Below are 23473 nucleotides of genomic sequence, written 5' to 3' on the forward strand. Positions count from 1 at the left end.
ATGTCCATACTAACCAAAAATTACATTCAGTAGCTCCTACCTATACATGTATAACTTTGAGCTGTTTTGCCTGTATTTGCAATTTTGTATATTTTCGTTTGCGCTCATTAGCATATTTAGTTAGCAGCCTCCATGAAAATTCGCTATTACTTTTGCAAATTTTGTTACATTGTGCGTCTATTACCAGAATGTTATTTTTTTTTGTTTTTTTGTTGCCCACTATTGTACTAAGCCGGTAATACCGTACATCCCTGTGTGAGAGAAGGACGGTATGATATGAATATCTGGATACCCCCCCAACTACTCAATACAGCAGGAAATGCCAGATGAGCCAAATGTGTCACTGTGGTGCTATGCGTGACACTTCAGTGGAAGTGAAAGTGTGCTAGAGAGGTTTGACTGTCACGCTGTACTAGAAAGAGAAGGGCTCTGAATCGATCTTCCTCTTCCCCTACCAGAGGTATTGTTCTGGGGGATAGGGGAAGGTGACCAGAAGGGAGTAGTGGAGCCTTAGTACCCAATGATTTTGGAGATATTTCCATTAAAACACTGTGTTCTTTGTGTCTGTACATTTGGGTGTGTATTAGAGATGGGGGGGGAGAGAAAGAAAGAGGGGACTGAGTTAATAGGCCCATATCCACAGAGCGTCTAAGAGTAGAAAATTGGTCGTAAGTGCTGAGAAGAGACATTTTACTCCTACTTTAGGACCTTTTCTGCGATGCTTTGTGGATACGAGCCCAGACCCAAATCTCAAACGCAGCATGGTCTCATGTACAGTGAGGGGGAAAAGTATTTGATCCCCTGCTGATTTTGTACGTTTGCCCACTGACAAAGAAATGATCAGTCTATAATTTTAATGGTAGGTGTATTTGAACAGTGAGAGACAGAATAACAACAAAAATATCCAGAAAAACGCATGTCAAAAATGTTAAATTATTTGCATTTTAATGAGGGAAATAAGTATTTGACCCCCTCTCAATCAGAAAGATTTCTGGCTCCCAGGTTTCTTTTATACAGGTAACGAGCTGAGATTAGGAGCACAGAAAAACAATCCAGACCTGAATGGGATGCCTTTTTATTTCCCTGCTTCTCCCAAAAGTGAATCATACCCTGACCTGTCAACAACTTCCAAAACCTAGCGTTTCCATCCTGTAACGTCCTGTAAAATCCTTTGTGAATAATGAACGAGCCCAAAGCCGAAGGAGTCAGTGGCGTCACCCTGCGAACTGGGCTCTTTTGGTGCGTAGAGAGGTCAAGGCCCGGATATTTCTCCCCTCAGCGCTGCCATGTTTACAAGGCCATAAACGGAGCCTGTTGGAGCCCCGACGCCCCATCCCTCATATTTCTGCCAGATAATCTCAGCTTTTTGAGGCTCCCCCCTTTTAACAAACACAAACTACTGGCCTCATGGGAAGGCTGGACAACACGTTGTGACTTTGGACTGGGTTTGCGTTTGCTAGATGCAGTGCTCCCACCGTACATAACACAGCCTATATGGAAGGCCACTGGAAATACCTCTGTAAGTAGAGTGTAATTTGTATGTGTTAAACTGTTGGATTAGTTGGTGTGTGCAGTGGCTCATAGGGCAACAATGGATGTTTCTCTTGTGCAAGAGGTTTTGCTAAGTGGAATGGCCTTGGGGGTCCATTGCAGTGTATGCGGGGCACGGTCCGATACCCTTCGAACCCTCTTAACTCCATCTTTGCCGACCACAGAGAAAATAGCGTTACATTGTTTTCCTCTCGTCTGGCAAGCCATACTTGAAAACCGATTGTTGCCCTGCCTCGTGTCGTGATTCAAATCAACCAAAGATGGCCTTGGCCTGCTCTTCGCTGTCTATCACTTCTTATCAAGGCAGTGGGTGAGCTTTCACATGTGTCCTGCTGCATACTGACTCTCTCTCCTTCCTTCTGTAATGTCTACCCTTCCTTATTTCCTTCCTTCCATGGAGTCTGAAGCGTAAGACAAAGCCCACAAACTTTTGACTGGTACTGTATATATAGATGGGAGTAATTACACAATTTTGGCAACTTTTATTAACGTTACATTCCCTATTGGACCCACTGCTATGCTATTTCTCTCCTGTTCTATTGGCTTTCATATCAACTTTCTTTCGTTGTCCAGAAGCCAAAGGAACAGTCCTGGTCATATTAGCAACCCATCCTAGTTGTTGCATCTTTAGAGTTCCCCTCTATCTAACAGAGATTTTCATCTCTGTCACCTGTTTATCAGGTGCGCTGTTTAGAATGGTGTATCCCCGGGAATTACATTCTGGCAAATGTTTAAAAAAAATAAAGTTTTGTTGGCTGCTTCATTACAAGAGTTGCATGTTCTGTTAAGATGCATTGCCATAATCGAAATGTAATTTCTGTTGTGTGTCATGACATACATTTCTTTAATGGCAGGTCAATTTAAATCTTTTTGGTCACGTTGTCTGGCGCCACATTTTCCTAACGCAAACCCTGGTCTGAGTGGATGTCACTTCAGATTTCGTTGCGTGTTCGCTCTACAGTTAAACTGCCCGAAATGTGGGGACAAACACGTAATTTCACATCCCTCTGCTGACTGTCAAATTCCGTGCTTTGGAAGGGCACACTGCGGGTAATTCTTGTGGACAGGATGGTTGTTTTGCTTGTTTTTCTCGCTGTACAGTGCCCAATGTTGTTTGAGACCACTATTTATTGAGGCGCTCTAGTCATATTTGCGGCGATGGTCTTTTCTTCTCAGAGCCAATGACTTCATCTCAGTGACAAGACTATAGGACAAAAGCCAACCTGCTTTTCCACTCACAGGCATTAGTTTCGATGCTGACCTGCTTTTGTCCATCCATAACCAAGGAAGGTCACTCATTGATGTGAAACTATTCTGTCTGCAGAGACCAGCATAGTCAACCTAAGAGAATGGAGGGTCCATAGCAGAGAATATGTCTGAAGTGCTGTCTACTATTTATGTAGTGCACCTGTGAGCGATGTGTTGTTTTCACGGGTAGACATTCAGAACGTCATCCTTCTCAAGCTATGTTACTATCCGCAGAGCCAATGTCAAGTAACTAGTGTTTCAACACTATCCGCAGAGCCAATGTCAAGTAACTAGTGTTTCAACACTATCCGCAGAGCCAATGTCAAGTAACTAGTGTTTCAACACTATCCGCAGAGCCAATGTCAAGTAACTAGTGTTTCAACACTATCCGCAGAGCCAATGTCAAGTAACTAGTGTTTCAACACTATCCGCAGAGCCAATGTCAAGTAACTAGCCCTGACACCACACACACACTCCTGCCGGTCGTGACATGTTTGATTCTGCCCTCTCCAACACTGTGTAGTCTGTTATTATGGCCAGATTTGCTTCCCTTTGATCTCTCCAAATGGCCTGGTCATTCATTCTAGCATACAATTTGTGCATGAGCAGCTGTCCGTCCAAAAGTATTTCTCAGCTCGGGGCTGCATTGGGTCAAAACTAAACAAATGGGAGTGAGAACTGACATGTAGGTGGACTGATACTGATTATAGGCTGAGTATGGGACCAAAATCAGGGAATGATACGATACTGAACACAGGTTTTACAAACAGGAAACTGATGGAGAAATGTAATTGTCTCTTGCCATTGTTGAAATGACTGTTTTACAGAACTGTTTTGTTTTATCATAACTGTGCCTTAACAGCATCCACTTTTTCTTTTGATGGCGGTTGGCCAAAGTCAATGAATGTATGCTATATTATTGTATTTCTTCTTAGCGTTACACAGTAGCTTCTCTGGAACCCGAAGTTCACCACACATCACTGACCCAAAGTAGTGGCAAGTTCCTCTCATGTTTGGGTGGAGAAGTTACGGTAAAGCTACCTGTAAAAACACGCTAGTGTTTCTGTTGGCTTGGCTAACCGTGGGTGGGAGAGCTGAGGTGTCCTTGCCTCTGTCCCAGCTGGGTTTTCATCTGACAGCGTAGGGGTGTGAAAGGCCATCACGCCTCGATTAGAATACACAAAATCCACCTCGTTAAATGTAACAATGTTTTCGTTAGCTTATTCATAATAAACAGAATCGAAGAACGGTGGGAAACTTGCACCTTTTGCCTTTTGGTCCACACTGAACCATGTAGCTTATGGTTTCCTCCTTTTCCTTCCACGCTCCTGGCCGCAGGTTGATCCATTGTTCTGCACTGGCGGCTTTAGCGAAAATTCCCTTTCTCACCTACTGCCGATGGCCTGAGTTGAAATGCAGAAACTGTTTACTTTTTGTCTGCAGATGTCGAAGATTTATTATGAGTGTCACGAGCGGCTCGCTCGAGATCTAGTTTGAAACTGTTTGGGCGCTCTAAGTGGTTTAAGGCACTCAGTGCTAGAGGCGTCACTACAGACCCTGGTTCGAATCCAGGCTGTATCACAACCGGCCGTGATTGGGAGTCCCATAGGGCGGCGCACAATTGGCCCAGCGTCGTCTGGGTTTGGCCGGGGTAGGCCTTCATTGTAAATAACAATTTGTTCTTAACTGACTTGCCTGGTTAAATAAAATAAATGGTGAACCAGAGAGATTACTCAAAGATCTGGGTTGTGAGTTTTATTCCCATTCGTGTTCTGCTGATTTTGCTCACGGGGCTCAAGTGGTGTTTCTGTACGTATACTACAGCTCCGTCAGGCTAGGCCTCAGGGAGAGGGCTGATCTGAGACCTGTGATGGGACGTGTTCTCAGGCTACATCAGAACGGCTCCATCAGTCAGACTGGGGCTCAGGGAGAGCTCTGACTGGATAAAATATCCCCCCCTCCCTGAGGATTACATTTTATTTTTTTTTCTTCTCGTAAGCGCCGATCAATAATGGCTCACTTCACTGCACTCCACTGCACTTATCGATCCGTCAATTCCACCCAGCCAGAGTTGGCTTGTCTGGGCACAGAGGGACGTCAGAGGGGAGGAGTGGAGGCAGGGAAGAATAAAGCGTAATTCAGAGTTCCCAGACGTGATAGTCCAGTGTCCCATTGTGACATAGCTACACAGCTCAGAGACCACCATCAGTGGGGGACGCACAGCCCGAACGCGCACCGTCCCAAAATTCCCAACCAACGCAGATCCGCGTACTGCAGTTTCGCGGGGTCCTATGTACATGCGGCAAAGAGAAAAATGAGCAGTTTTTATAGCTATTCTCATGCCATTCTACACATTTTGCCATGACGCTGAGAGAAAATGTTGCAGTTTTTAAGCTAATTTCCTGCAATTCTACACATATTGCCATGGGGCATAATGAAAAATGCGCAGTTGTATAGCAAGTCTCCTGCTATTCTACGCATTTTGACATGAGGCTCAGAGAAAATGTTGCAGTTTTACAGCAAATTTCCTCTAATTCAGATGTTTGTTTTTTTTTGCCACGGCTTATGATGTTCATATGCGATCTATTCTAGAACACTACTGCGTGTACACGTGTTGGACTATGCGAGATACTTTAGCCTCAGGCCATTTAGCTGTCTTGTCTAGTACAACATGCTCACTGTCAATCATTTTTTTTGGAGGCTCTGCAACTGCAGGCCGTTCTAAAAGCTTAATGAGTATTTAAAATGTACATTTGGTACGTATACTAGATTGATCTATCGCAGTAAAATAGGTATACGGTACAGTGGACGTGTCATCCAGATGTTGGCTGATTCCGTTTAAATTTTTCCCCAAGCTGTGTTTACTCTGTATTAAAAAATATATATAATGCAGGTTTTCACTCTCAATCACACTTTTTAAATAGAAAATCCAATTTTGTTGTTTTTCTATGTCCACAACAATGCTGAAACCACATCAGGAGACCACTTTTGAGGTCTGGGAAAAATCAAACCAATTTAAAATGTTGGTATAGTTACCCTTTAATACAAGTGTGCACTAGTCAGAGACCGTTGTATTGTTATAGATTTTTCTGTAGCACTCATGTTTTTGGGAAAGCCTTTCCATCTTTACCAGAACACGGTTATCATTAGCATCATTGGTAACTGCGACACAAAGTTTAAACATATCCACACACACCCCATACCAAAATAATTCTACATTTAAAATATCATTTTCGAATAAAAAAATTGGATACATGTGAAATGTTTTTTTATTAAATGCGTTTTAGATGCATTCCAACCTAATATTACGTATGTAAAATGTATATCACAATTTATAAACTGGGTGGTTTGAGCCCTGAATACTGATTGGCTGACAGCCGTGGTATATGAGAACGTATACCACGGGTATGACAAAACCATTTATTTTTACTGCTCTAATTACGTTGGTAACCAGTTTGTAATAGCAATAAGGCACCTCGGGGGTTTGTGGTATACTCCGCATTGCGTGTTGCCCAAGAACAGCCCTTAGCCGTGAAATATTGGCCATATACCACACCCCCTCGTGCCTTATTGCTTAAATATATACAGTATATCACATTGCATCAGAAAATGTATATGTATTTTCAAAATACATTCTGAAATATACTGAACAAAAAAAAAATATATGCTACAATGTCAATGATTTGACTGAGTTACAGTTCATATAAGGAAATCAGTCAATTTAAATAAATTCATTAGGCCCTAATCTATGGCTTTCACATGACTGGGAATACAGATATGCATCTGTTGGTCACAGATACATTTATGCCCCTACTTTCTTTTTAAAGGTATTTCCAAAAACGTGTTATCTGTGTGTTGAAATAAGGAATGTTCCCTCATATCTCCCAAGTAACATTGTGTTGAATCGCCATGTTTTTACTATTGGCATAAGATCTTTGATCTTAAACATAAAGGACAAATGGCTATGGTCCGTAATTATTCTAGGAATATATACATTCAGAAACAGTCAATTGAAGAACATTTTACAATAGAAAAGTCCATTCTTGAATATGAGTTGTGGATGTGAGAGTAATAGGCATATCCTCTTTCAGTTGGACGTTTATCTCCACAGTTCACACAGACCCATCTCTTTTGATGTTGTGGTTTTAATACCTTCGACATGTTAGGAAGAGGATGTAGTTGATGACTTGTCTAAAATTGCATCCCGCACACGGTTAAAATCACCCCGCCTCATATAATATTCCTGTTACATTGAGATAGTGTAAGGTCGTTAATGAACTTTGGGTCATCTTCATTTGGACAGTAAAAAAATCAGTAAAGTTACTTTTTCCTGTGCCAGGTTTCCTTTTACCATTAAAAATACAGTTTGGGTCTGTAGTAATTTCTGCAGACTTTAATGGGACTTTTTAAATCAATGATAATTGATACCTCTCTGGATCTTGAGGACTAGGTGGAGGAGAAGGCCAACCCATCCCAAGCTCGCCCCAAACCTTTCACTTTCTACTGCTGATAGGTGAGTTTCTTAAAAAGATAAACAGATGTTGGCGTTTTAATTCTTTTTCAAATCAGAAAATACCTTAGTTATTTTGGCAGGCTGCACAATTCCATAGATATTCCATGTCAGATGTTAATGTTTTCACACACTATACATACAAATTAGTGGATTTGGCTATTTCAGCAATACCCATTGCTGACTGGTGTATAAAATCGAGCACAAACAGCCGTGCAATCTCCATAGGAATACATAGGCCATTCTATGGCCAAACTGAAGAGCTCAGTGACTTTCAACGTGGCACCGTCATAGGATGCCACCTTTCCAACAAGTCAGTTAGTCAAATTTCTGCCCTGCTAGAGCTGCCCTGGTCAGCTGTAAGTGCTGTTATTGTGAAGTGGAAACATCTAAGAGCAATAACGGCTCAGCCGCAAAGTGTTAGGCTCAGCCGCGAAGTGTTAGGCTCAGCCGTGTTAAGCGTATAGCGCATAAAAATGATCTGTCCTCGGTTGCAACACTCACGACCGAGTTCCAAACTGCCTCTGGAAGCAACGTCAGCACAAAAACTGTTAGTCGGGATCTTCACGAAATGGTTTTCCGTGGCCGAGCAGCCGCAGCAAGCCTAAAATCACGATGCGCAATGCCAAGCGTCAGCTGGAGTGGTGTAAAGCGCGCCGCCATTGGACTCTGGAGCAGTAGAAATGCGTTCTCTGGAGTGATGAATCACGCTTCACCATCTGGCAGTCTGACGGACTAATCTGGGTTTGGCAGATGCCAGGAGAATGCTACCTGCCCGAATGCATAGTGCCAACTGTAAAGTTTGGTGGAGGAGGAATAATGGTCTGAGGCTGTTTTTCATGGTCCGGGCTAGGCCCCTTAGTTCCAGTGAAGGGAAATCTTAACGCTACAGCATACAATGGCATTCTCTATGATTCTGTGCTTCCAACTTTGTGGCAACTGTTTGGGGAAGGCCCTTTCCTGTTTCAGCATGACAATGCCCCAATGCACAAAGCGAGGTCCATACAAAAATGGTTTGTCGAGCTGGCCTGCACAGAGCCATGACCTCAACCCCATCGAACACCTTTGTGATGAATTGGAACGCAGACTGAGGGCCATGCCTAATTGTCAAACATCAGTGCCCGACATCACTAATGCTCTAGTGGCTGAATGGAAGCAAGTCCCTGCAGAAATGTTCCAGCATCTAGTTGAAAGCCTTTCCAGAAGATTGGAGGGTATAGCAGCAAAGAGGGGGACAAACTCCATATTAACGCCCATGATTTTAGAATGAGATGTTCGATGAACAGGTGTCCACATCCTTTTGGCCATGTAGTGTATGTCTTTTATAATAGGGTGTGGGCATAAAAAAAAATGGGTCAACTTGGAGCACCGCGATCTCCTAAATATTCTTGGCATTCAGCTCCAAAAAGTGACTTTCTGACCACTTATACCATGGGCAAATATGTATAAAATGTTTTGTTCAAATCAAAAGGGCAAAAAGTGATAGAAATCAAACGGAACGACCCTTTAATCATTACTGTCATTTCACTTTTCCTCTGGCTATGGTCGTCAGAGAGCCAAACTGGCTATTTAAACTAATCTATTTAAACTGACTGTATACATGACCCATGTTGGGAGTTACTGTATTCTCTCCACCACTATAAGTAGGGGGAGGACTAGACTTGAGAGTAAACAAAGCTAAGGGATGACGGGACAAGAAAAGACAACCAAGTCTAGAGATGGAGAAAGAGAATGACTTGCGGTTTGCTATGAGACCACGAGAGTGAGAGCGAGGGATGGAGGTCCGAGAAGGAAAGAGCGCTTCTGTGTTGGGCCTTAGAAAGAGAGACAGTGTCTGATACTGGGAGGATGAGGGCAGGGGGCTTAAATCCATACAATACATCACAGTGGGCTTTCCATAAGGGGAAACGGCGCCACTCTCCGCCCCCAGCACATTTTTGTTGTCGTTTTTTGTTTTGTGGACGAATCGGAAGTGAGGTGTGTCTAGCAGTGGATTAAAAACAATTGCAGTACCTATTCTGCTGTTCTATCACGCGGGCAATGATGTCAAGAGGGGAGAAAAAAATCTGCGTTCGCTGTTTGCAGTAACTTTTGTTGTTGTCAGACGTGGCAGTTTCACCATTAAGGATTTCATCTTTAAGGCGTGGTGGTGTGGGTCTTGTGGTTGAGAGGGAGGGAGTGAGTGTTTGTTTGGGTGGAGGTGGATCATGCTGTCGATAGGGGGGGGGGGGGGGTACTGTGGAGTGGAGCTGTGTCAGCCAGTGAGCCGCACAGCCAGGGCTGAGGCCAAGCTAGGCCAGGGTGATGTCATATCTCCTGGGGAGTGTGGTACTGTAGTAGCACAGAAGGGAGGCTGCTCTGTTGCTCTGCACCATGTCTTTGTCACACACTCACTCCCCAGATCTATCGACCGGCTGGGCTGGGGCTCAGTGTGCGTGTGTGCAGACACACACACGAGCGTGCACACATACACACACACACACACACACATGTGCACATTTCTTTGCTCTTGCAAGAGCACAAGCAGACGGCCACACACACACGTGCCACACAGTTTCCGTCGTTCCCCCTGTCTTACCCACCCTCATTCTTTGATAACATCTCTCCTCCATGTCCCCCCTCTCTCTCTCTCTCCCACTTTCCTCCTAGTCACACCACACTTTCTCCCTCGCTCTCTCTCTCTGGCTGCGATCAGATTTCAGGAAACAACAGATCTCCCCCTCATCCCCTCCCCCTCTCCTCTCCTCCCCCTTTCCCTCCAGCTCTGCTGCCAAACCCCACACACAAACGCTCACTTCCCTGTCATTCCCTGGACAGAGGGCTGAGGTAGAGAGAGGGAGAGAAAGAAAGAGGGAGAGAAAAGGAGTGCAGCAGTGAAGGAGGGACGTGGGGGAAAAGGCTGCGTGTCTGTTTTGCAGATGAGTATGTCCTCATGGCGGTCTGATTTTGACCAGTGAGGTTCTCTTTTATTTTAAAGCAATCTCTCATTTGTACACAATCTGTGTTTCTGGATTTTTGTCATTCTACATTGGACTGGAGTTGGTTAAGGATTTTGACTTCTCTCATGATAAAATTGGAGTTATTGTCTGAGTTCCTTGGTCGAGAGCTGCGTCAAAGGAGTGTTTCTTCAAGATTCAATGCAAGGTCACTTCATTGACCATCCTCTGTGGATCTCTAGTCACTACGGACATTCTGAACTAAGCAAGATTGGCTACGGAATCTTTGACTTTGTCCTTCCTTTGGAGATGACACGCATTCTACATACATACTTCAAACACACACTCTCCTACTCTGAATGACTCTGCAGTCTTTCCCCACGCACGGAATTCCTGGAAGATGTGTGTGTGCTGTAGTTCCTGTGAACCGTGCTAGTCTGATGGATTCAGGACTTCTCTCCTGCTCACATCCTCATCGGACATTCCCAGGAAGCCTAAGTCTTTGAAGGCCTTTTTACCTCTAAAGACCTCCGTAAACTGTACAACAGAACTTCATCTTCCCGTAAACTCCCAACACACTCCCGACAATGTCTGAGGCTAATATCATCACTGCTGTATTCTAGTACGTTCTCATTCCCAACCAACGTCAGACTGCTCTCTGAGACGATTTTCCGTTGAACTCCGGCAGGATTTGTCTTGTTGAGCTGTGTGGTTGGTTGTAACTGCAGGGTTCACGTTCCTCTCGTTGGCTCATGCCTGTTACCCTGCAGGTCAAAGGGTAAGTGGAGCTGGAACTTTGTCTATTGCTGCCTATCACAAGGCCAAATCATTTTGATGATTTATCTTGATAAGTACTGTATGACCTCACTCAAGGGACAAGTGTAGCAGTTTGCAAGGGCTATAGGACTTTGTTCTTCTTTGAAAACCGGGGTTGGAACCGGTTCAGGGAACAAAACTGGAAAAGAACGTCATTTTTCGAGGAACAGAATGAGAACTGGGAACGAAGGTGATTTATAGTGTTCCGGAACAGAACCGTTATTTTGAAGGCATGGCAACCAGTTAATAACGTTCTTTTGGGTTCTGGGATATATTTTTGGGGACTCGCAAAAAAATGCAACAATGCGCCTATGCAAAGCCCTCACTCTGTCACTTATGACAGTCTGCCTGACAGCGAAACTCTTTGCCTGTGCGTGCGTGAAATTAGGGAGAGGGATTTTTATTTAGAGAAGAATGGATTCACTTTTTCAATGCTAGTTAAGGATACTATAGTTGTCACGTTTCACATTGGATTTATTAACTACAAAAAGGTAAGACGTGTTTTTATTTTCATTCTGGTGTCACTCTGCACACACGCGCTTGTTAGCTAGCTAGCTACAAGATGCCCAGCACTTCAAGCAAAGCTTCCTTCACTCTCTCTCACAAAATTCCAGTCGCATCTCGTGCCCTACACTCCTCTGTCCAATGCATGTTAACAACTATCGCTTGCCCGCTCCATAGCAAACTCCTCTATCCACACTAATTGGTGAAGTAATTTAATGTCGAGCTAAATGTAAAAAAGGTTTAAAAAGGAACAATATAAACCGTTACTTTTTGGGGGTTCGAACCGGTTCCGAACTTTATTTTGCTGATCGGAATAGTGGAATGAAAAAAAGGATGGTTCTGTTTGGAACAAAACGATTTGAAAATCATTTTGGTTCCAACCTCTGCTTGAAAATGGGTTTGAAAGGAGAGTTGAAAAGGTTTGGGTTGGAAATCCATCATTTTGGTGTCAAGTAGACTAGATGAAGAATACAGTACAGGATATCTGTTCGGCAATGTCAGTCTGCATGTTATCAGAAACCACATTTTATTTTTAGGAGTGCGTGAAAGTATATGAAGATTATTGAAGTGTAAGGGATCTTCTGTGGTCAGGGATTTTGATCAAACATTTCAATAAGCAAATGTAAATGTCAACCTCTTACTGTATTTCACTAAATGCAAAAGTTGCCTTTTTCTTTAAAAAAAGGTTGATGTGTGAGGCTGTGGCATGCAGAAGTTGTATGGGTGAGAACACAAACTGAACGGGCTGTTTGCTGATGTTACTGAAGGAGAGACGGAAGTGCAGGATGACTCTGAATTTCAGTTGGTGGTTAGTTGAAATCTGGTTTTTTTCTTTGGCCAGACATTCTGGTAACAGCCTAGTGTGGTTGGGGATTCCTGTCTCTTTTTCTCTTTCTGTCTATTTCTTTCTGTCGGTCTGTCTCTTTCTGTTGGTCTGTCTCTGTCTCGCGCACACACACACACACACACACACACACACACACACACACACAGTTCCTTGTGAAAGCAGGACCTGAGCAACAGCTAAGAACCCCCCCCCCGTGACCTAGTGGTGAACTGACCCTGTCAGTTGTCAGATAAATGGGCTCCTTTTTTCATTAAGAGCTTTCTTTATGTCTCTCGGTTTATGGCCCTCATGCCTACAGCCACATCAATGGGGATCCCCCATCCACATAAGAGCTTCGGCTCAACGTTATCTCTATGTTATCTAGCCCACGCTGTCAGCTACATTGACTGAACTGTGACAAAACAAGACAAAACAAACATGCATCCCCCTCGTTCTCTTCCTCCCCTACCTGTATTGGTTAGCAGTGCGGTCATTGTAATCGGCTCGAGCTCCGTAGGAACTGTGAGCGCTGGGCTCTGAATCAAATCGAATGTTATTTGTCACATGCTTCGTAAACAACAGGTGTAGACTAACAGTGACATGCTTACTTATGGTCCTTTCCATCAATGCAGAGAGAGAGAAAACAAAAAGAGTAATAAATACACAATGAGTAATGATAACGTGGCTATATACACGGTGTACTGGTACATAGTCGATGTGCAGGGGTACGAGGTAATTGAGGTAGATATGTACATGTAGGTAGGGGGTAAAGTGACTAGGCAACAGGATAGATAATAAACAGTAACAGCACATTATGTGATGAGTCAAGAGTCAGTGCAAAAAGGGTCAGAGCATATAGCTATTGGTTAACTATTTAGCAGTCTTATGGCTTGGGGGTAGAAGCTTCAATCTCCTTGACAAGGTCTTTGTCACCGCGCAGCTTTCGCTGTCCCTCAGGCTTGGGTTGGACCACCACCTGTCCAGCACCAGCACTCCAGGCTGGAGTGACCTCACCTCCACTGCACAGAGCTGGCCACAGAGGTGCCTGACAGTAAATGGAGTAAATCCCAAGCAGTGGTGAGCTAGGTGCTATCAACCGTGTTATCTGCATTGGGAGCCTGTCGGGGCCTGAGCTGGTATGCCCCCTTAGCTCCTTACCCTGACCTCTGACCTTTCGGTCCATCCATCAACCGCGACCCTGCCTACTGCCCAGACATCTTTCTGTTGGCTCTGGTGACTGCTGCCTGTTTTATCAAGGCCCACCAGCCTCCCAGTCTTATCGTATCCGGGTCTATTCACTCCCCAGCGTCGGACTGACTGTCTCTATTTCCACCCATGCTGTGGCTCCTGTAGCCAGGAAAGGTCAGGCCAACCTCTCTCCAGTCTCCAGGCTAGAGTGGTGTGGTTTACTGTCATATATGGAGTTCCGTGATTTTCTGTTCTCCCACTCCCTGAGGGCGGGCAGCTAGGTTGCTATGGTTGGCTGGAGTCAGTGTCATCTCCTTTTAGTGCACCCAGGAGCCAAGTTTAGGAGTGTGGCTCAATTGACAGATTTTTCTCCTTTTTAATTTTATTTCTTTGCTGCAGGATTTAACTTTGCATGGGTATTTTATTTCTTTTATTTTTCTCTCCGAGACCCCTTGTCTCTCTTCAGGCTCAGGCTTGGGCTTTTTTTGTTACTGCACAATCTCATCACATTTTGCATGAGGCTATATGCTCACCTAACTACACTACTCGTCCAAGCTAGCATTTACAACTTTAGAGTAGCCTCCTGAGTGGCGCAGTGGTTTAAGGCACTGCATCGCAGTCGCAGCAGCGACCGGGAGACCAATGGGGCGGCGCACAATTGGCCCAGAGTCGTTAGGGAAGGGTTTGGCTGGTAGGGATGTCCTTGTCCCGTCGCGCACTAGCGACTCCCGAGGTGGGCCGGGCGCAGTGCACGCTGACACCAGGCCAGGTGTACGGTGTTTCCTCTGACACATTGGTGCGGCTGGCTTCCAGGTTAAGTGGGCATTGTGTCAAGAAGCAATGCGGCTTGGTTGTGTTTCGGAGGACACACGGCTCTCGACCTTCACCTCTCCCGAGTCCGTACGGGAGATGCAGCGATGAGACAAGACTGTAACTACCAATTGGATACCACGAAATTGGGGAGAAAAAGGGGTAAAAAAATAAAATAACTTCAGAGTAATTGTGACGTATGCCTGAATAATGTGAATACTATGCTTAGACGAGGACAGAGATATGAGTGGTATACCCCAGTTGTTTATCAGTAACCAGCTGCATGCTCGCTCACTCGCTCTCTCTCCCCCTTTACTACTCCCTGTCATCCATCCTCATTGACAAATCTCTATCCCCAATGTGGGGTTCTCCTAGACAGCTGGACGTGTTGGCAACACTCAGAACTCACTTAGCCCCAGTAATGACTCACTGAGCAGGGTTGATGGAGGCTATTGACAGGGCCTCCCATGTTACTGCACAGTAGATGGGCGTCGTGACGTAGCTCGAGGAGCGCTGAGCGAAGGCAAACCAGACATTTGTTTAAATGAACAAACAACAGAATGGTGGGAACGTTGGTCATCAGCAGGCTGTCAGTGTGTCTCTCTGGGGGGCCTCTCTTTCTCCTTGTTGTCTCTCTTGGGAGACTGCAGTGTGCAACAGGTCCCTGAGGCAAGCAGAAGGACTATGTTTTTATGATGCTGTGCTGAAGTGGTCTTTACATCTCTTCACTCTCTTTCAATTCAATTCTAGGGGCTTTATTGGCATGGGAAACGCATGTTAACATTTCCAAAGCAAGTGAAGTAGATAATAAACAATAAAAATGAACAGTAAACATTACACTCACAGAAGTTCCAAAAGAATAAAGACATTTCAAATGTCATATTATGTACATATACAGTGTTGTAACGATGTGCAAATGGTTAAAGTACAAAAAGTAAAATACATAAACATAAATATGGGCTGTATTTCCAATGGTGTTTGTTCTTCACTGGTTGCCCTTTTCTTGTGGCAACAGGTCATATTTCACCCAGTAGATATGGGAGTTTATCAAAATTGAGTTTGTTTTCAAATTATTTGTGCATCTGTGTAATCTGAGGGAAATATTTGTCTCTAATATGGTCATACATTTGGCAGGACGTTAGGAAGTGCAGCTCACTTTCCACCTCATTTTGTGGGCAGTGTGCACATAGCCTCTCTTCTCTTGAGAGCCAGGTCTGCCTACGGCGGCCTTTCTCAATAGCAAGGCTATGCTCACTGAGTCTGTGCATAGTCAAATCTTTCCTTAAGTTTGGGTCAGTCACGGTGGTCAGGTATTCTGCCACTGTGTACTCTCTGTTTAGGGCCAAATAACATTCTAGTTTGCTCTGTTTTTTTGTGAATTCTTTCCAATGTGTCAAGTAATTATTTTTGTTTTCTCATGATTTGGTTAGGTCTAATTGTGTTGCTGTCCTGAGGCTCTGTGGGGTCTGTTTGTGTTTGAACAGAGCCCCAGGACCAGCTTGCTTAGGGGACTCTTCTCCAGGTGCATCTTTCTGTAGGTGATGGCTTTGTTAAGGAAGGTTTTGGAATCGCTTCCTTTTAAGTGGTTGTAGAATTTACTGTCTCTTTTCTGGATTTTGTTAATTAGCGGGTATCGGCCTAATTCTGCTCTGCATGCATTATTTGGTGTTTTACGTTGTACACAGAGGATATTTTTGCAGAATTCTGCATGCAGAGTCTCAATTTTCTGTTTGTCCCATTTTTTCTTTTGTGAATTCTTGGTTGGTGAGCGGACCCCAGACCTCACAACCATAAAGGGCAATGGGTTCTATAACTGATTCAAGTATTTTTAGCCAGATCCTAATTAGTATGTTCCTTTTGATGGCATAGAATGCCCTTCTTGCCTTGTCTCTCAGATCGTTCACAGCTTTGTGGAAGTTACCTGTGCCGCTGATGTTTAGGCCAAGGTATGTATTGTTTTTTTGTGTGCTTTAGGGCAGCAGTGTCTAGATGGAATGTGTGTTTGTGGTCCTGGTGACAGGACCTTTTTTGGAACACCATTAGAGATTTAGAGATTTACTGTCAGGGCCCAGGTCTGGCAGAATCTGTGCAGAATATCTAGGTGCTGCTGTTTGCCCTCCTTGGTTGGTGACAGAAGCACCAGATCATCAGCAAACATTAGACACTTGACTTCAGATTCTAGTAGGGTGAGGCAGGGTGCTGCAGACTGTTTGTTGACATACACAATATGTTGAAGAGGGTGGGGCTCAAGCCGCATCCCTGTCATGTCTCTCTCTATTATTCTATCACTTTCCATTTCTCTCCTCTGAAACTCCCTCATTCTACCCTCCTCCCTGTATATCCCCCTCTCTCATGTTGTCTCTGTTAATCTCCCGCTCACTTTCGCTCTCTCCTCCTGTCTGTGTGATAAGAGAGGCGACCCGCGATGCTGCAGACGCAGATCGCTCCAGACAATGGAGACACAGCTGCACAGTTCAGATGAGACGGACAGACAGACAGTCAGACGGACAGGCACCTGAGAGAGCAGCTGGCCTGCTGCCAACTGCAGGAGCAAACAAGGCAATTGAAGAGCAAGAAAAGAGTGGGAAGGGGAGGCTAAAATCAAGAGAGACAAAAGAGGCTGCGAGAATACATACTGTAGAAAGAGATGAGCTAATGCGGAGAGGGGCTTAGTGGTTATGACATCCACTCTACTTTTGAGGCTCAATCTAAAGAAAAGCAGATCAGATCTCTCTCTCCCCTGAGGGTATTTCCATGTACAAATGACACGCTCATTTCTCTAAGCTGAGTGAAAACCTACACCTGTAAATAGAAATGGTAGTTCCTGGAAACACACTGTACTGCTTCGTAGTTGTTGCTTTGAGGCCTAATGTTGTGAAGCCATTAACCTTTGCGTTTGTTCTGGTAGTCCGGTGCCTGTCCTTTCAATTTCTTGTTTGCATGGCAAGGGATCCGAATTCTGAGTTTTAATCACTTCATAATTCATAAATAAAATTGATTTCAGTAAAAACACTGCCTAATTGCTAGGTCTACCTTTACTTGTTACTTCTATGAACGTGAATTATCCTCCCTCCTCGTGAGGGAGAGAAAAGATAAGTGTGGCTTTGGTAACGGGATATACAAGGCAATGTTTCTTACAGAATGCAGAACTAAATATGTGTTGATATTAGTTGGTAGGGGTCTTCAACATTATTGCGTTTTAGATGTATTTCTAATACCTTAAGACTTTTCTTGGTAAGATGGTGTCTAAACCCCTTTTCCATCTGTTTGACTAGAAATCAAAGTCTTTGCTTGTTCCTAATTTTTAGGATGGAAAATGGTTGAACATTTTATATATGCCTTAATTTAAAAAACATATAGACTGTTCGCTTTCGTTTGACACCTAATTCGACATGCTCATGGATCCTTTAACGTGGAAATGCCCTCAGCTAATCAACCATGTGATGAAGATAAAGCGAATCTGATCAAAACTAACGCCCTCGGTCTAAATTCTTCGTCTCTCAGTATTTAATTTAAGCGAACAATTCGCCACAAGTCTTGCATAGTATTTTTCCTAAATGTTGGCTCCATTGATGAGAGATGTCTCGATAGGACTCACCTGGTTAAATAAACGGATACGTAAATGACCGTCTGTCAGCGATTGTTTTTGACGTCGGTCTCTGTCGCCTTAGCTGTGGAGTTAGAATATTTTCTTTTGACATGCTAGTCGCTAAGCGTAGCTTAGTCTCTGTACTGTACAGTGTTCTCTGGTGAATGGTGGCCCGTGGAGAGCACTCGGTCTATCCAGTATCAACAGGGAAGTGGTGAATTAAGCCATTGTGTTCTCATTAGAGACACTTCTGTGTGGACGCTGGCAGCTGTTAATCTTGGCACACGGACACTGGGATTAGCACACACACGGTCCGTGGCTCAGATAAACCAGGCCCAGTGGCTTAGAAATTTGTAACACTCGTACTTTTTACATTTTTTTATCTGGCGTTACATGGTTTTGCTGTCTGTTTTGTGACTTTCTCTAGAACAAGATACCAGTTATTTTGAATATGACACACAAAAAGCCTGTGACACATAAAATGTACTATCTGTAACCTCTCCCCTCATGTTGTTCATCTGTACTGTATCAATCCTGCCTCTAACTTTTCTCTCTTCTTTCCTATATATATTTATATTTTTTTTTCTTCTCTTCTCAGCTGGAATGTCCTGAGTCAGTCCCCCGGGCCCAGAGAAGAACTCCCAGCAGCAGCAGCGGCAGCCAGCGCTGATGGGACCTGCTGCTCCAGTATGAGCCTTCAAGATGCCGGCTGCGGCTATGCTAGCACCAACGCTAACGCCAATGTGGCGGCTAACACGGCTAGCGGCAGCATGCGGCGGCGCCTGGAGGACCAGGAGTTCACCCTGCGCGTCTACCCGGGCGCCCTGGCCGAGGGAACCATCTACTGCCCCGTGGGCGCCCGCAAGAGCACCACGGCTGCCGAGGCCATCGAGCGCTTGCTGGAGCGCCTGAGCCTGGATGGCACCAAATGCTACGTGTTAGCTGAGGTGAAGGAGTTCGGCGGGGAGGAGTGGATCCTCAACCCCAGCGACTGCCCCGTCCAGCGGATGATGCTGTGGCCCCGCAACGCCCTGGAGAACCGCTGCGGCCTGGGCAGTGGCGAGGACTACCGCTTCCTGCTCCGCGAGAAGAACCTGGACGGCTCCATCCATTATGGGGGGAGTCTCCAGATGTGGCTGCTTGTGACCGAGGAGCGCCGCCGCATGGTGGAACGGGGTTTCCTGCCCCAGCCCGCAGGGGGCGAGCACCCTTCCGACCTGTGCGCTCTCCCCGAGCTGACGGAGCGCGCCCTGCTGGAGAGCCTGCGCGCGCGCTTCCGTCAGGAGAAGATCTACACCTACGTAGGCTCCATCCTCATCGTCATTAACCCTTTCCAGTTCCTACCCATTTATAACCCCAAGTATGTCAAGATGTATGACAACCACGCGCTGGGCAAGCTGGAGCCGCACATCTACGCGGTGGCGGACGTGGCCTACCACGCCATGCTGCAGCGACGGAGGAACCAGTGCATCGTCATATCCGGCGAGAGCGGCTCGGGGAAGACCCAGAGCACCAACTTCCTGATTCATCACCTGACCGCCCTCAGCCAGAAGGGATTTGCCAGCGGGGTGGAGCAGATCATCCTGGGGGCGGGGCCTGTGTTAGAGGTAAGGACTTGATTGGTTTGTTGACTGGTTGTGGGGTTTTAATATTGTGTGTGTGTGTGTGGGAGAGGCTCCAACTCTACGTACACAAGTGCGAATGTGATCGATGTTTTGCGAAATATGGCTGCTGACTGGGTGGTGCTAGAAAGACAGGTAGAGGGGCTACATATCAAATGAGGATAAACTAGTGGTCGCGACTTCAGCCTAAATTCTCATGTCTTACTGTCTCATCCTTCTTTATCCCATCCTTGGCCTCATGTAGTGATATCCTCTTCCTTGAGACTTGAATTAATGCCAGGTATACACTTCATGAGTTCGCCACACATGTTTTTGGCCGTCCCAGATGAATTTTCATGATCGGGGTGAAATCCTATGAACTTGGGTTAGGATCAGTACGTTGAGACTCACCGATAATGGCTGTTCAGTTCTCCAGACCCCTGTCGGATGTCCCAATTTTTTAAATATTTTATTATTATTTTATGAATTTTTTTATAAATTTTTTTACATTTTAGGACATTTCAGAAATGTAGGTCGTGCATCTTGTAGTATGAGCAGTGCTACGACGCGGTTGGGCAAGGACTACTGCCAATAGCCAATGAGCACTCAGCAAGACCAAAACAATGATGGCGAAGAGGAAAGCAACAACAACACGCACCGTGTGGACCGAGGTGTTGGAAGACAGATTGGTGAAGCTGCGACCTATTTATAAAAAAAATAAAATATTTCACCTTTTATTTAACCAGGTAGGCCAGTTGAGAACAAGTTCTCATGTACAACTGTGACCTGGCCTGACGTAGCAAATGGAGGGCAGGATCAGCTAGAGAATCATTGTGTAATGTGAGCGCCCTCATCCTGGGGTTGAGTGAAAGAATATCTGGAAATGTGAGCACGTCCCAAGTTAAGATTTTAGAAGTCGTATAGTATACGCTGTCCAGCATAACTGTAAATGAGACAAATGATTGGCAGCTTGCTTGACAGTAAGACATAGGGAAGTGGGGGGTGCTCACTGTGCTGCATACAGAAGTACAAACGCAGAACTATGTGTTGTGAATTATAGGTCATGGTTACAGGGAGGAAGTGCGACATGAAAGCCCAGTATAGATGTTATTTTACTAGCAGCCATGTATATTTAAGCATGAGACAAAGCATGTCACCGTGGATTATAGACATGTTTTAAATAGAGACATGTTTTAAATAGCGATTGGAATGCCTCGACATGCAGAACCTATATTTATCTGCTATTGCAACATATGAGCTGATACTTATATACGTTGTTGACCTAGAAACCGTGCTTGGACATTTTACAGCTCGTCAGAAAACCTTAATGCAGCATGGCTTAATCCAGATGGGATTAGGAGTCAATTTATGCTTTTCGATTTTGATGTATAAAAAAAAGCCAAGGACTACTAAAGGGCACACTAATTTTACTCAAGTCTGATTTGTGACTGCCTTTCAGTGCTCGTTACAAAGTGATTGGCTGCAACAGGAGCCTCTTTGTCGAGATTGTTGTTTTCCAGCGGCCATTTTGCCTGCCACGAGTCACGACACAAGAAGACTGCTGCACATACAGCGGGGTCATGGTAGAATGTGCACACTCACCATGTGCTTCACATGTGGACCCAATGCTGCAAAGCAGGCCTCGATCTGGTTAGTTAGGGATAAGGGGGCCGGTAGTCCTCGGGAAATCATAAATACATTTTTATAAGACCTTATTCGAGTCTTCTGTTGAAAGAGAATGGAGAGAAATGTACCTTTTTTTTTGTATCCTTTAAAAGGGCTTTGAACTTTGAATCAGCTCATAACTCTGTTATCTAAGGCTTGTTCACCAGTTCTGGTATCCTCCAAGGCAAGTAATGCGTCACTGTGAACCAGTTACTAGGTGTAGATATTTGACATGGATGAATATGAACACCTGTCCGGCTCTCAATTCCAATGGCAGCTCTTCTGTTTTTTTTGTTTTCTACAATATGCTTTTGTAGGCTATTGGTCTCCTACTTCCAAGTCTATAAGCAGAAGATAACAGACCTTGAATAAATATTTTGAAGTCGATAGTGATGACATGCAATTTTTTCTCTTAACCAGCTGAACATCCCAGTCTCTCTTTAATATGAGTAGCAGCTGTATCGAGTGGAGAATGTATCGCTCTGGGGCGGAAGTTTCCCCAAGGTACAGATCTAGGATCAGCTTCCCCTCCACCAATCCTAATCTTAATTAACCACCAGTGGGGGAAATGCAAAACTGATCCAAGATCAGCGTCTAGGGGCATCTTCCCCTTATTCCAGGAGCTATCAATGGCTAACTGTGAATACCTCGAGGCCTGACATTCTTTGTCCCGCTGAGTTGGACCGGAGTCGAGCAGTTCATGGTAAAAAGGTCACCGACTTACAATCTGAGCCGTAGAAGCGGAACTACTAGACTGACTCTTCTGGCCGGCCTACAGTATAGTCATGCCAATTACAGACCCATTTGCCTCGGTCAGATGCTCAGACGGGTCTAGTTAATCTAGCTGCTGGTGGTGTATTGTTGAAGTGGCTTGTCAAGTGGCCTGGGCTAATATTGAATTGTTTGCCCTGTGAGACTGCTTATCGGCCACTGCCGTTGGTTGGACGAGGGAGTTTGTGGAGAGCGGCGAGTGTTGCTCTGTTTGCTGGATGCTAACAACTCGTGTTGTCCGGTGGCCCTTGCTATGGTTCCTCCTGTACTAGTCTTCTCATGTAATGTACACATGTACATGAGCATGTATCCACGCATACATGCACAGATGAAGGCACACTGGCACACATACACTTCACTGTGTATGTACACACACAATGTGCCTTTTGATGTTGCCTTGACCTGACGCTTGCGCTTCTGCTGCGGAGGCAAAAATCTGCTGCCATTTCACTCCTGAGAGAACAATGCGCCTCTGGTCTTCTTTCCAGCACATGGACACCCTGGTGAGAGCAGCCTGCCCTCCACTCGCTCTCTTCCCTCATGTCCTGCAGTGCAGCGTAGCCCCCCCCCCCCACACACACACACGCATCACATTCTGTTACTGTGTAGTGTGGGTTAACTGCATCTCAGGTTGATGCCAAGTTAGTCATCTTTATCTTATCTGTGGGAATGCTGGCTACTCTGGTTTCCAGGAAAAACAGAACAGAGATTCAGACACACACACGTTTGTAACCATGGCCTGAATCTGTTGTACACCCTTGCTGTGGGTAAAACAGTGCTGTAGACTAGAGACACTAACTCACTGTGATTGACATTGACTTTGCTTATCGGTGAAGGGCACCATAGCCTGCACTCCAAAAACAACTAAAACTGCAATCTCCCGTCTACTCTTCTCCACCAATGCACCATCGCCACGACCGACAGCATGACATCATGCCAGCAGTATCATCTAACAGCTCGCTTCGTCCTCAAATGTGCCAGTAATCATTACTTACCATAAAAAAAACCTTTTAATGTGTCACCGCAGAGGCCAGTAACTGCAGCCGTGCGTAATCTGACCTGCGTTCAGAGGCCCAATGACAGAAGAGGCATAATGGCACAGGGTGCATCAATATTGTGCTGACAGGAACGCCGTGGGATGATGGGGAAAGAAGTGTGGCTAGTGTCATACAATGTTTTTCTAGTCAGTCAGGTGACTCACACGGGAAATGTTTGCCATAGGCCCCGAATACTGCCACTACACCTCTGCCTGTTTAATCACTATCTCTTGAAGGAGAAAGACCTGTCTCTGAGACGGCTAACTGTATGAAATGTTGCAAGCATTCAATAGCATTCATTTCTCGATAGTTTCTTGTCCCTGATCATTTGCAGGAGGATGAAAGTATATCCCGACATTGATTTGAGGACTCCAAGATGGCACCGTTTGACTGAGAACTGCACTGCAGACACGTAGTATTG

At 45.0% G+C, this 23473-nt stretch overlaps 1 protein-coding gene across 11 annotated transcripts in view; it reads left to right on the plus strand.

Moving 5' to 3' along the window:
* The window catches only part of myo9ab (myosin IXAb), a 236284-nt gene that overhangs the window by 46858 nt on the left and 165953 nt on the right, over positions 1–23473 (plus strand). For 9 of the 11 annotated variants that reach the window (XM_014123945.2, XM_014123948.2, XM_014123947.2 and 6 more), the window contains exons 1-2: positions 10095–11023; positions 18577–19585. In XM_014123945.2, coding sequence (XP_013979420.1) covers positions 10998–11023; positions 18577–19585 — 1035 coding nt within the window. In that variant the 5' untranslated portion in view covers positions 10095–10997. Of the gene's footprint in view, positions 1–10094; positions 11553–18576; positions 19586–23473 lie in introns of those variants that run through there. The other 2 variants (XM_014123952.2, XM_014123951.2) reach the window with 2 other exon arrangements.

This window comes from Salmo salar, chromosome ssa10 (assembly GCF_905237065.1).
Source record: "Salmo salar chromosome ssa10, Ssal_v3.1, whole genome shotgun sequence".
NCBI classification, from domain to species: Eukaryota; Metazoa; Chordata; class Actinopteri; order Salmoniformes; family Salmonidae; genus Salmo; species Salmo salar.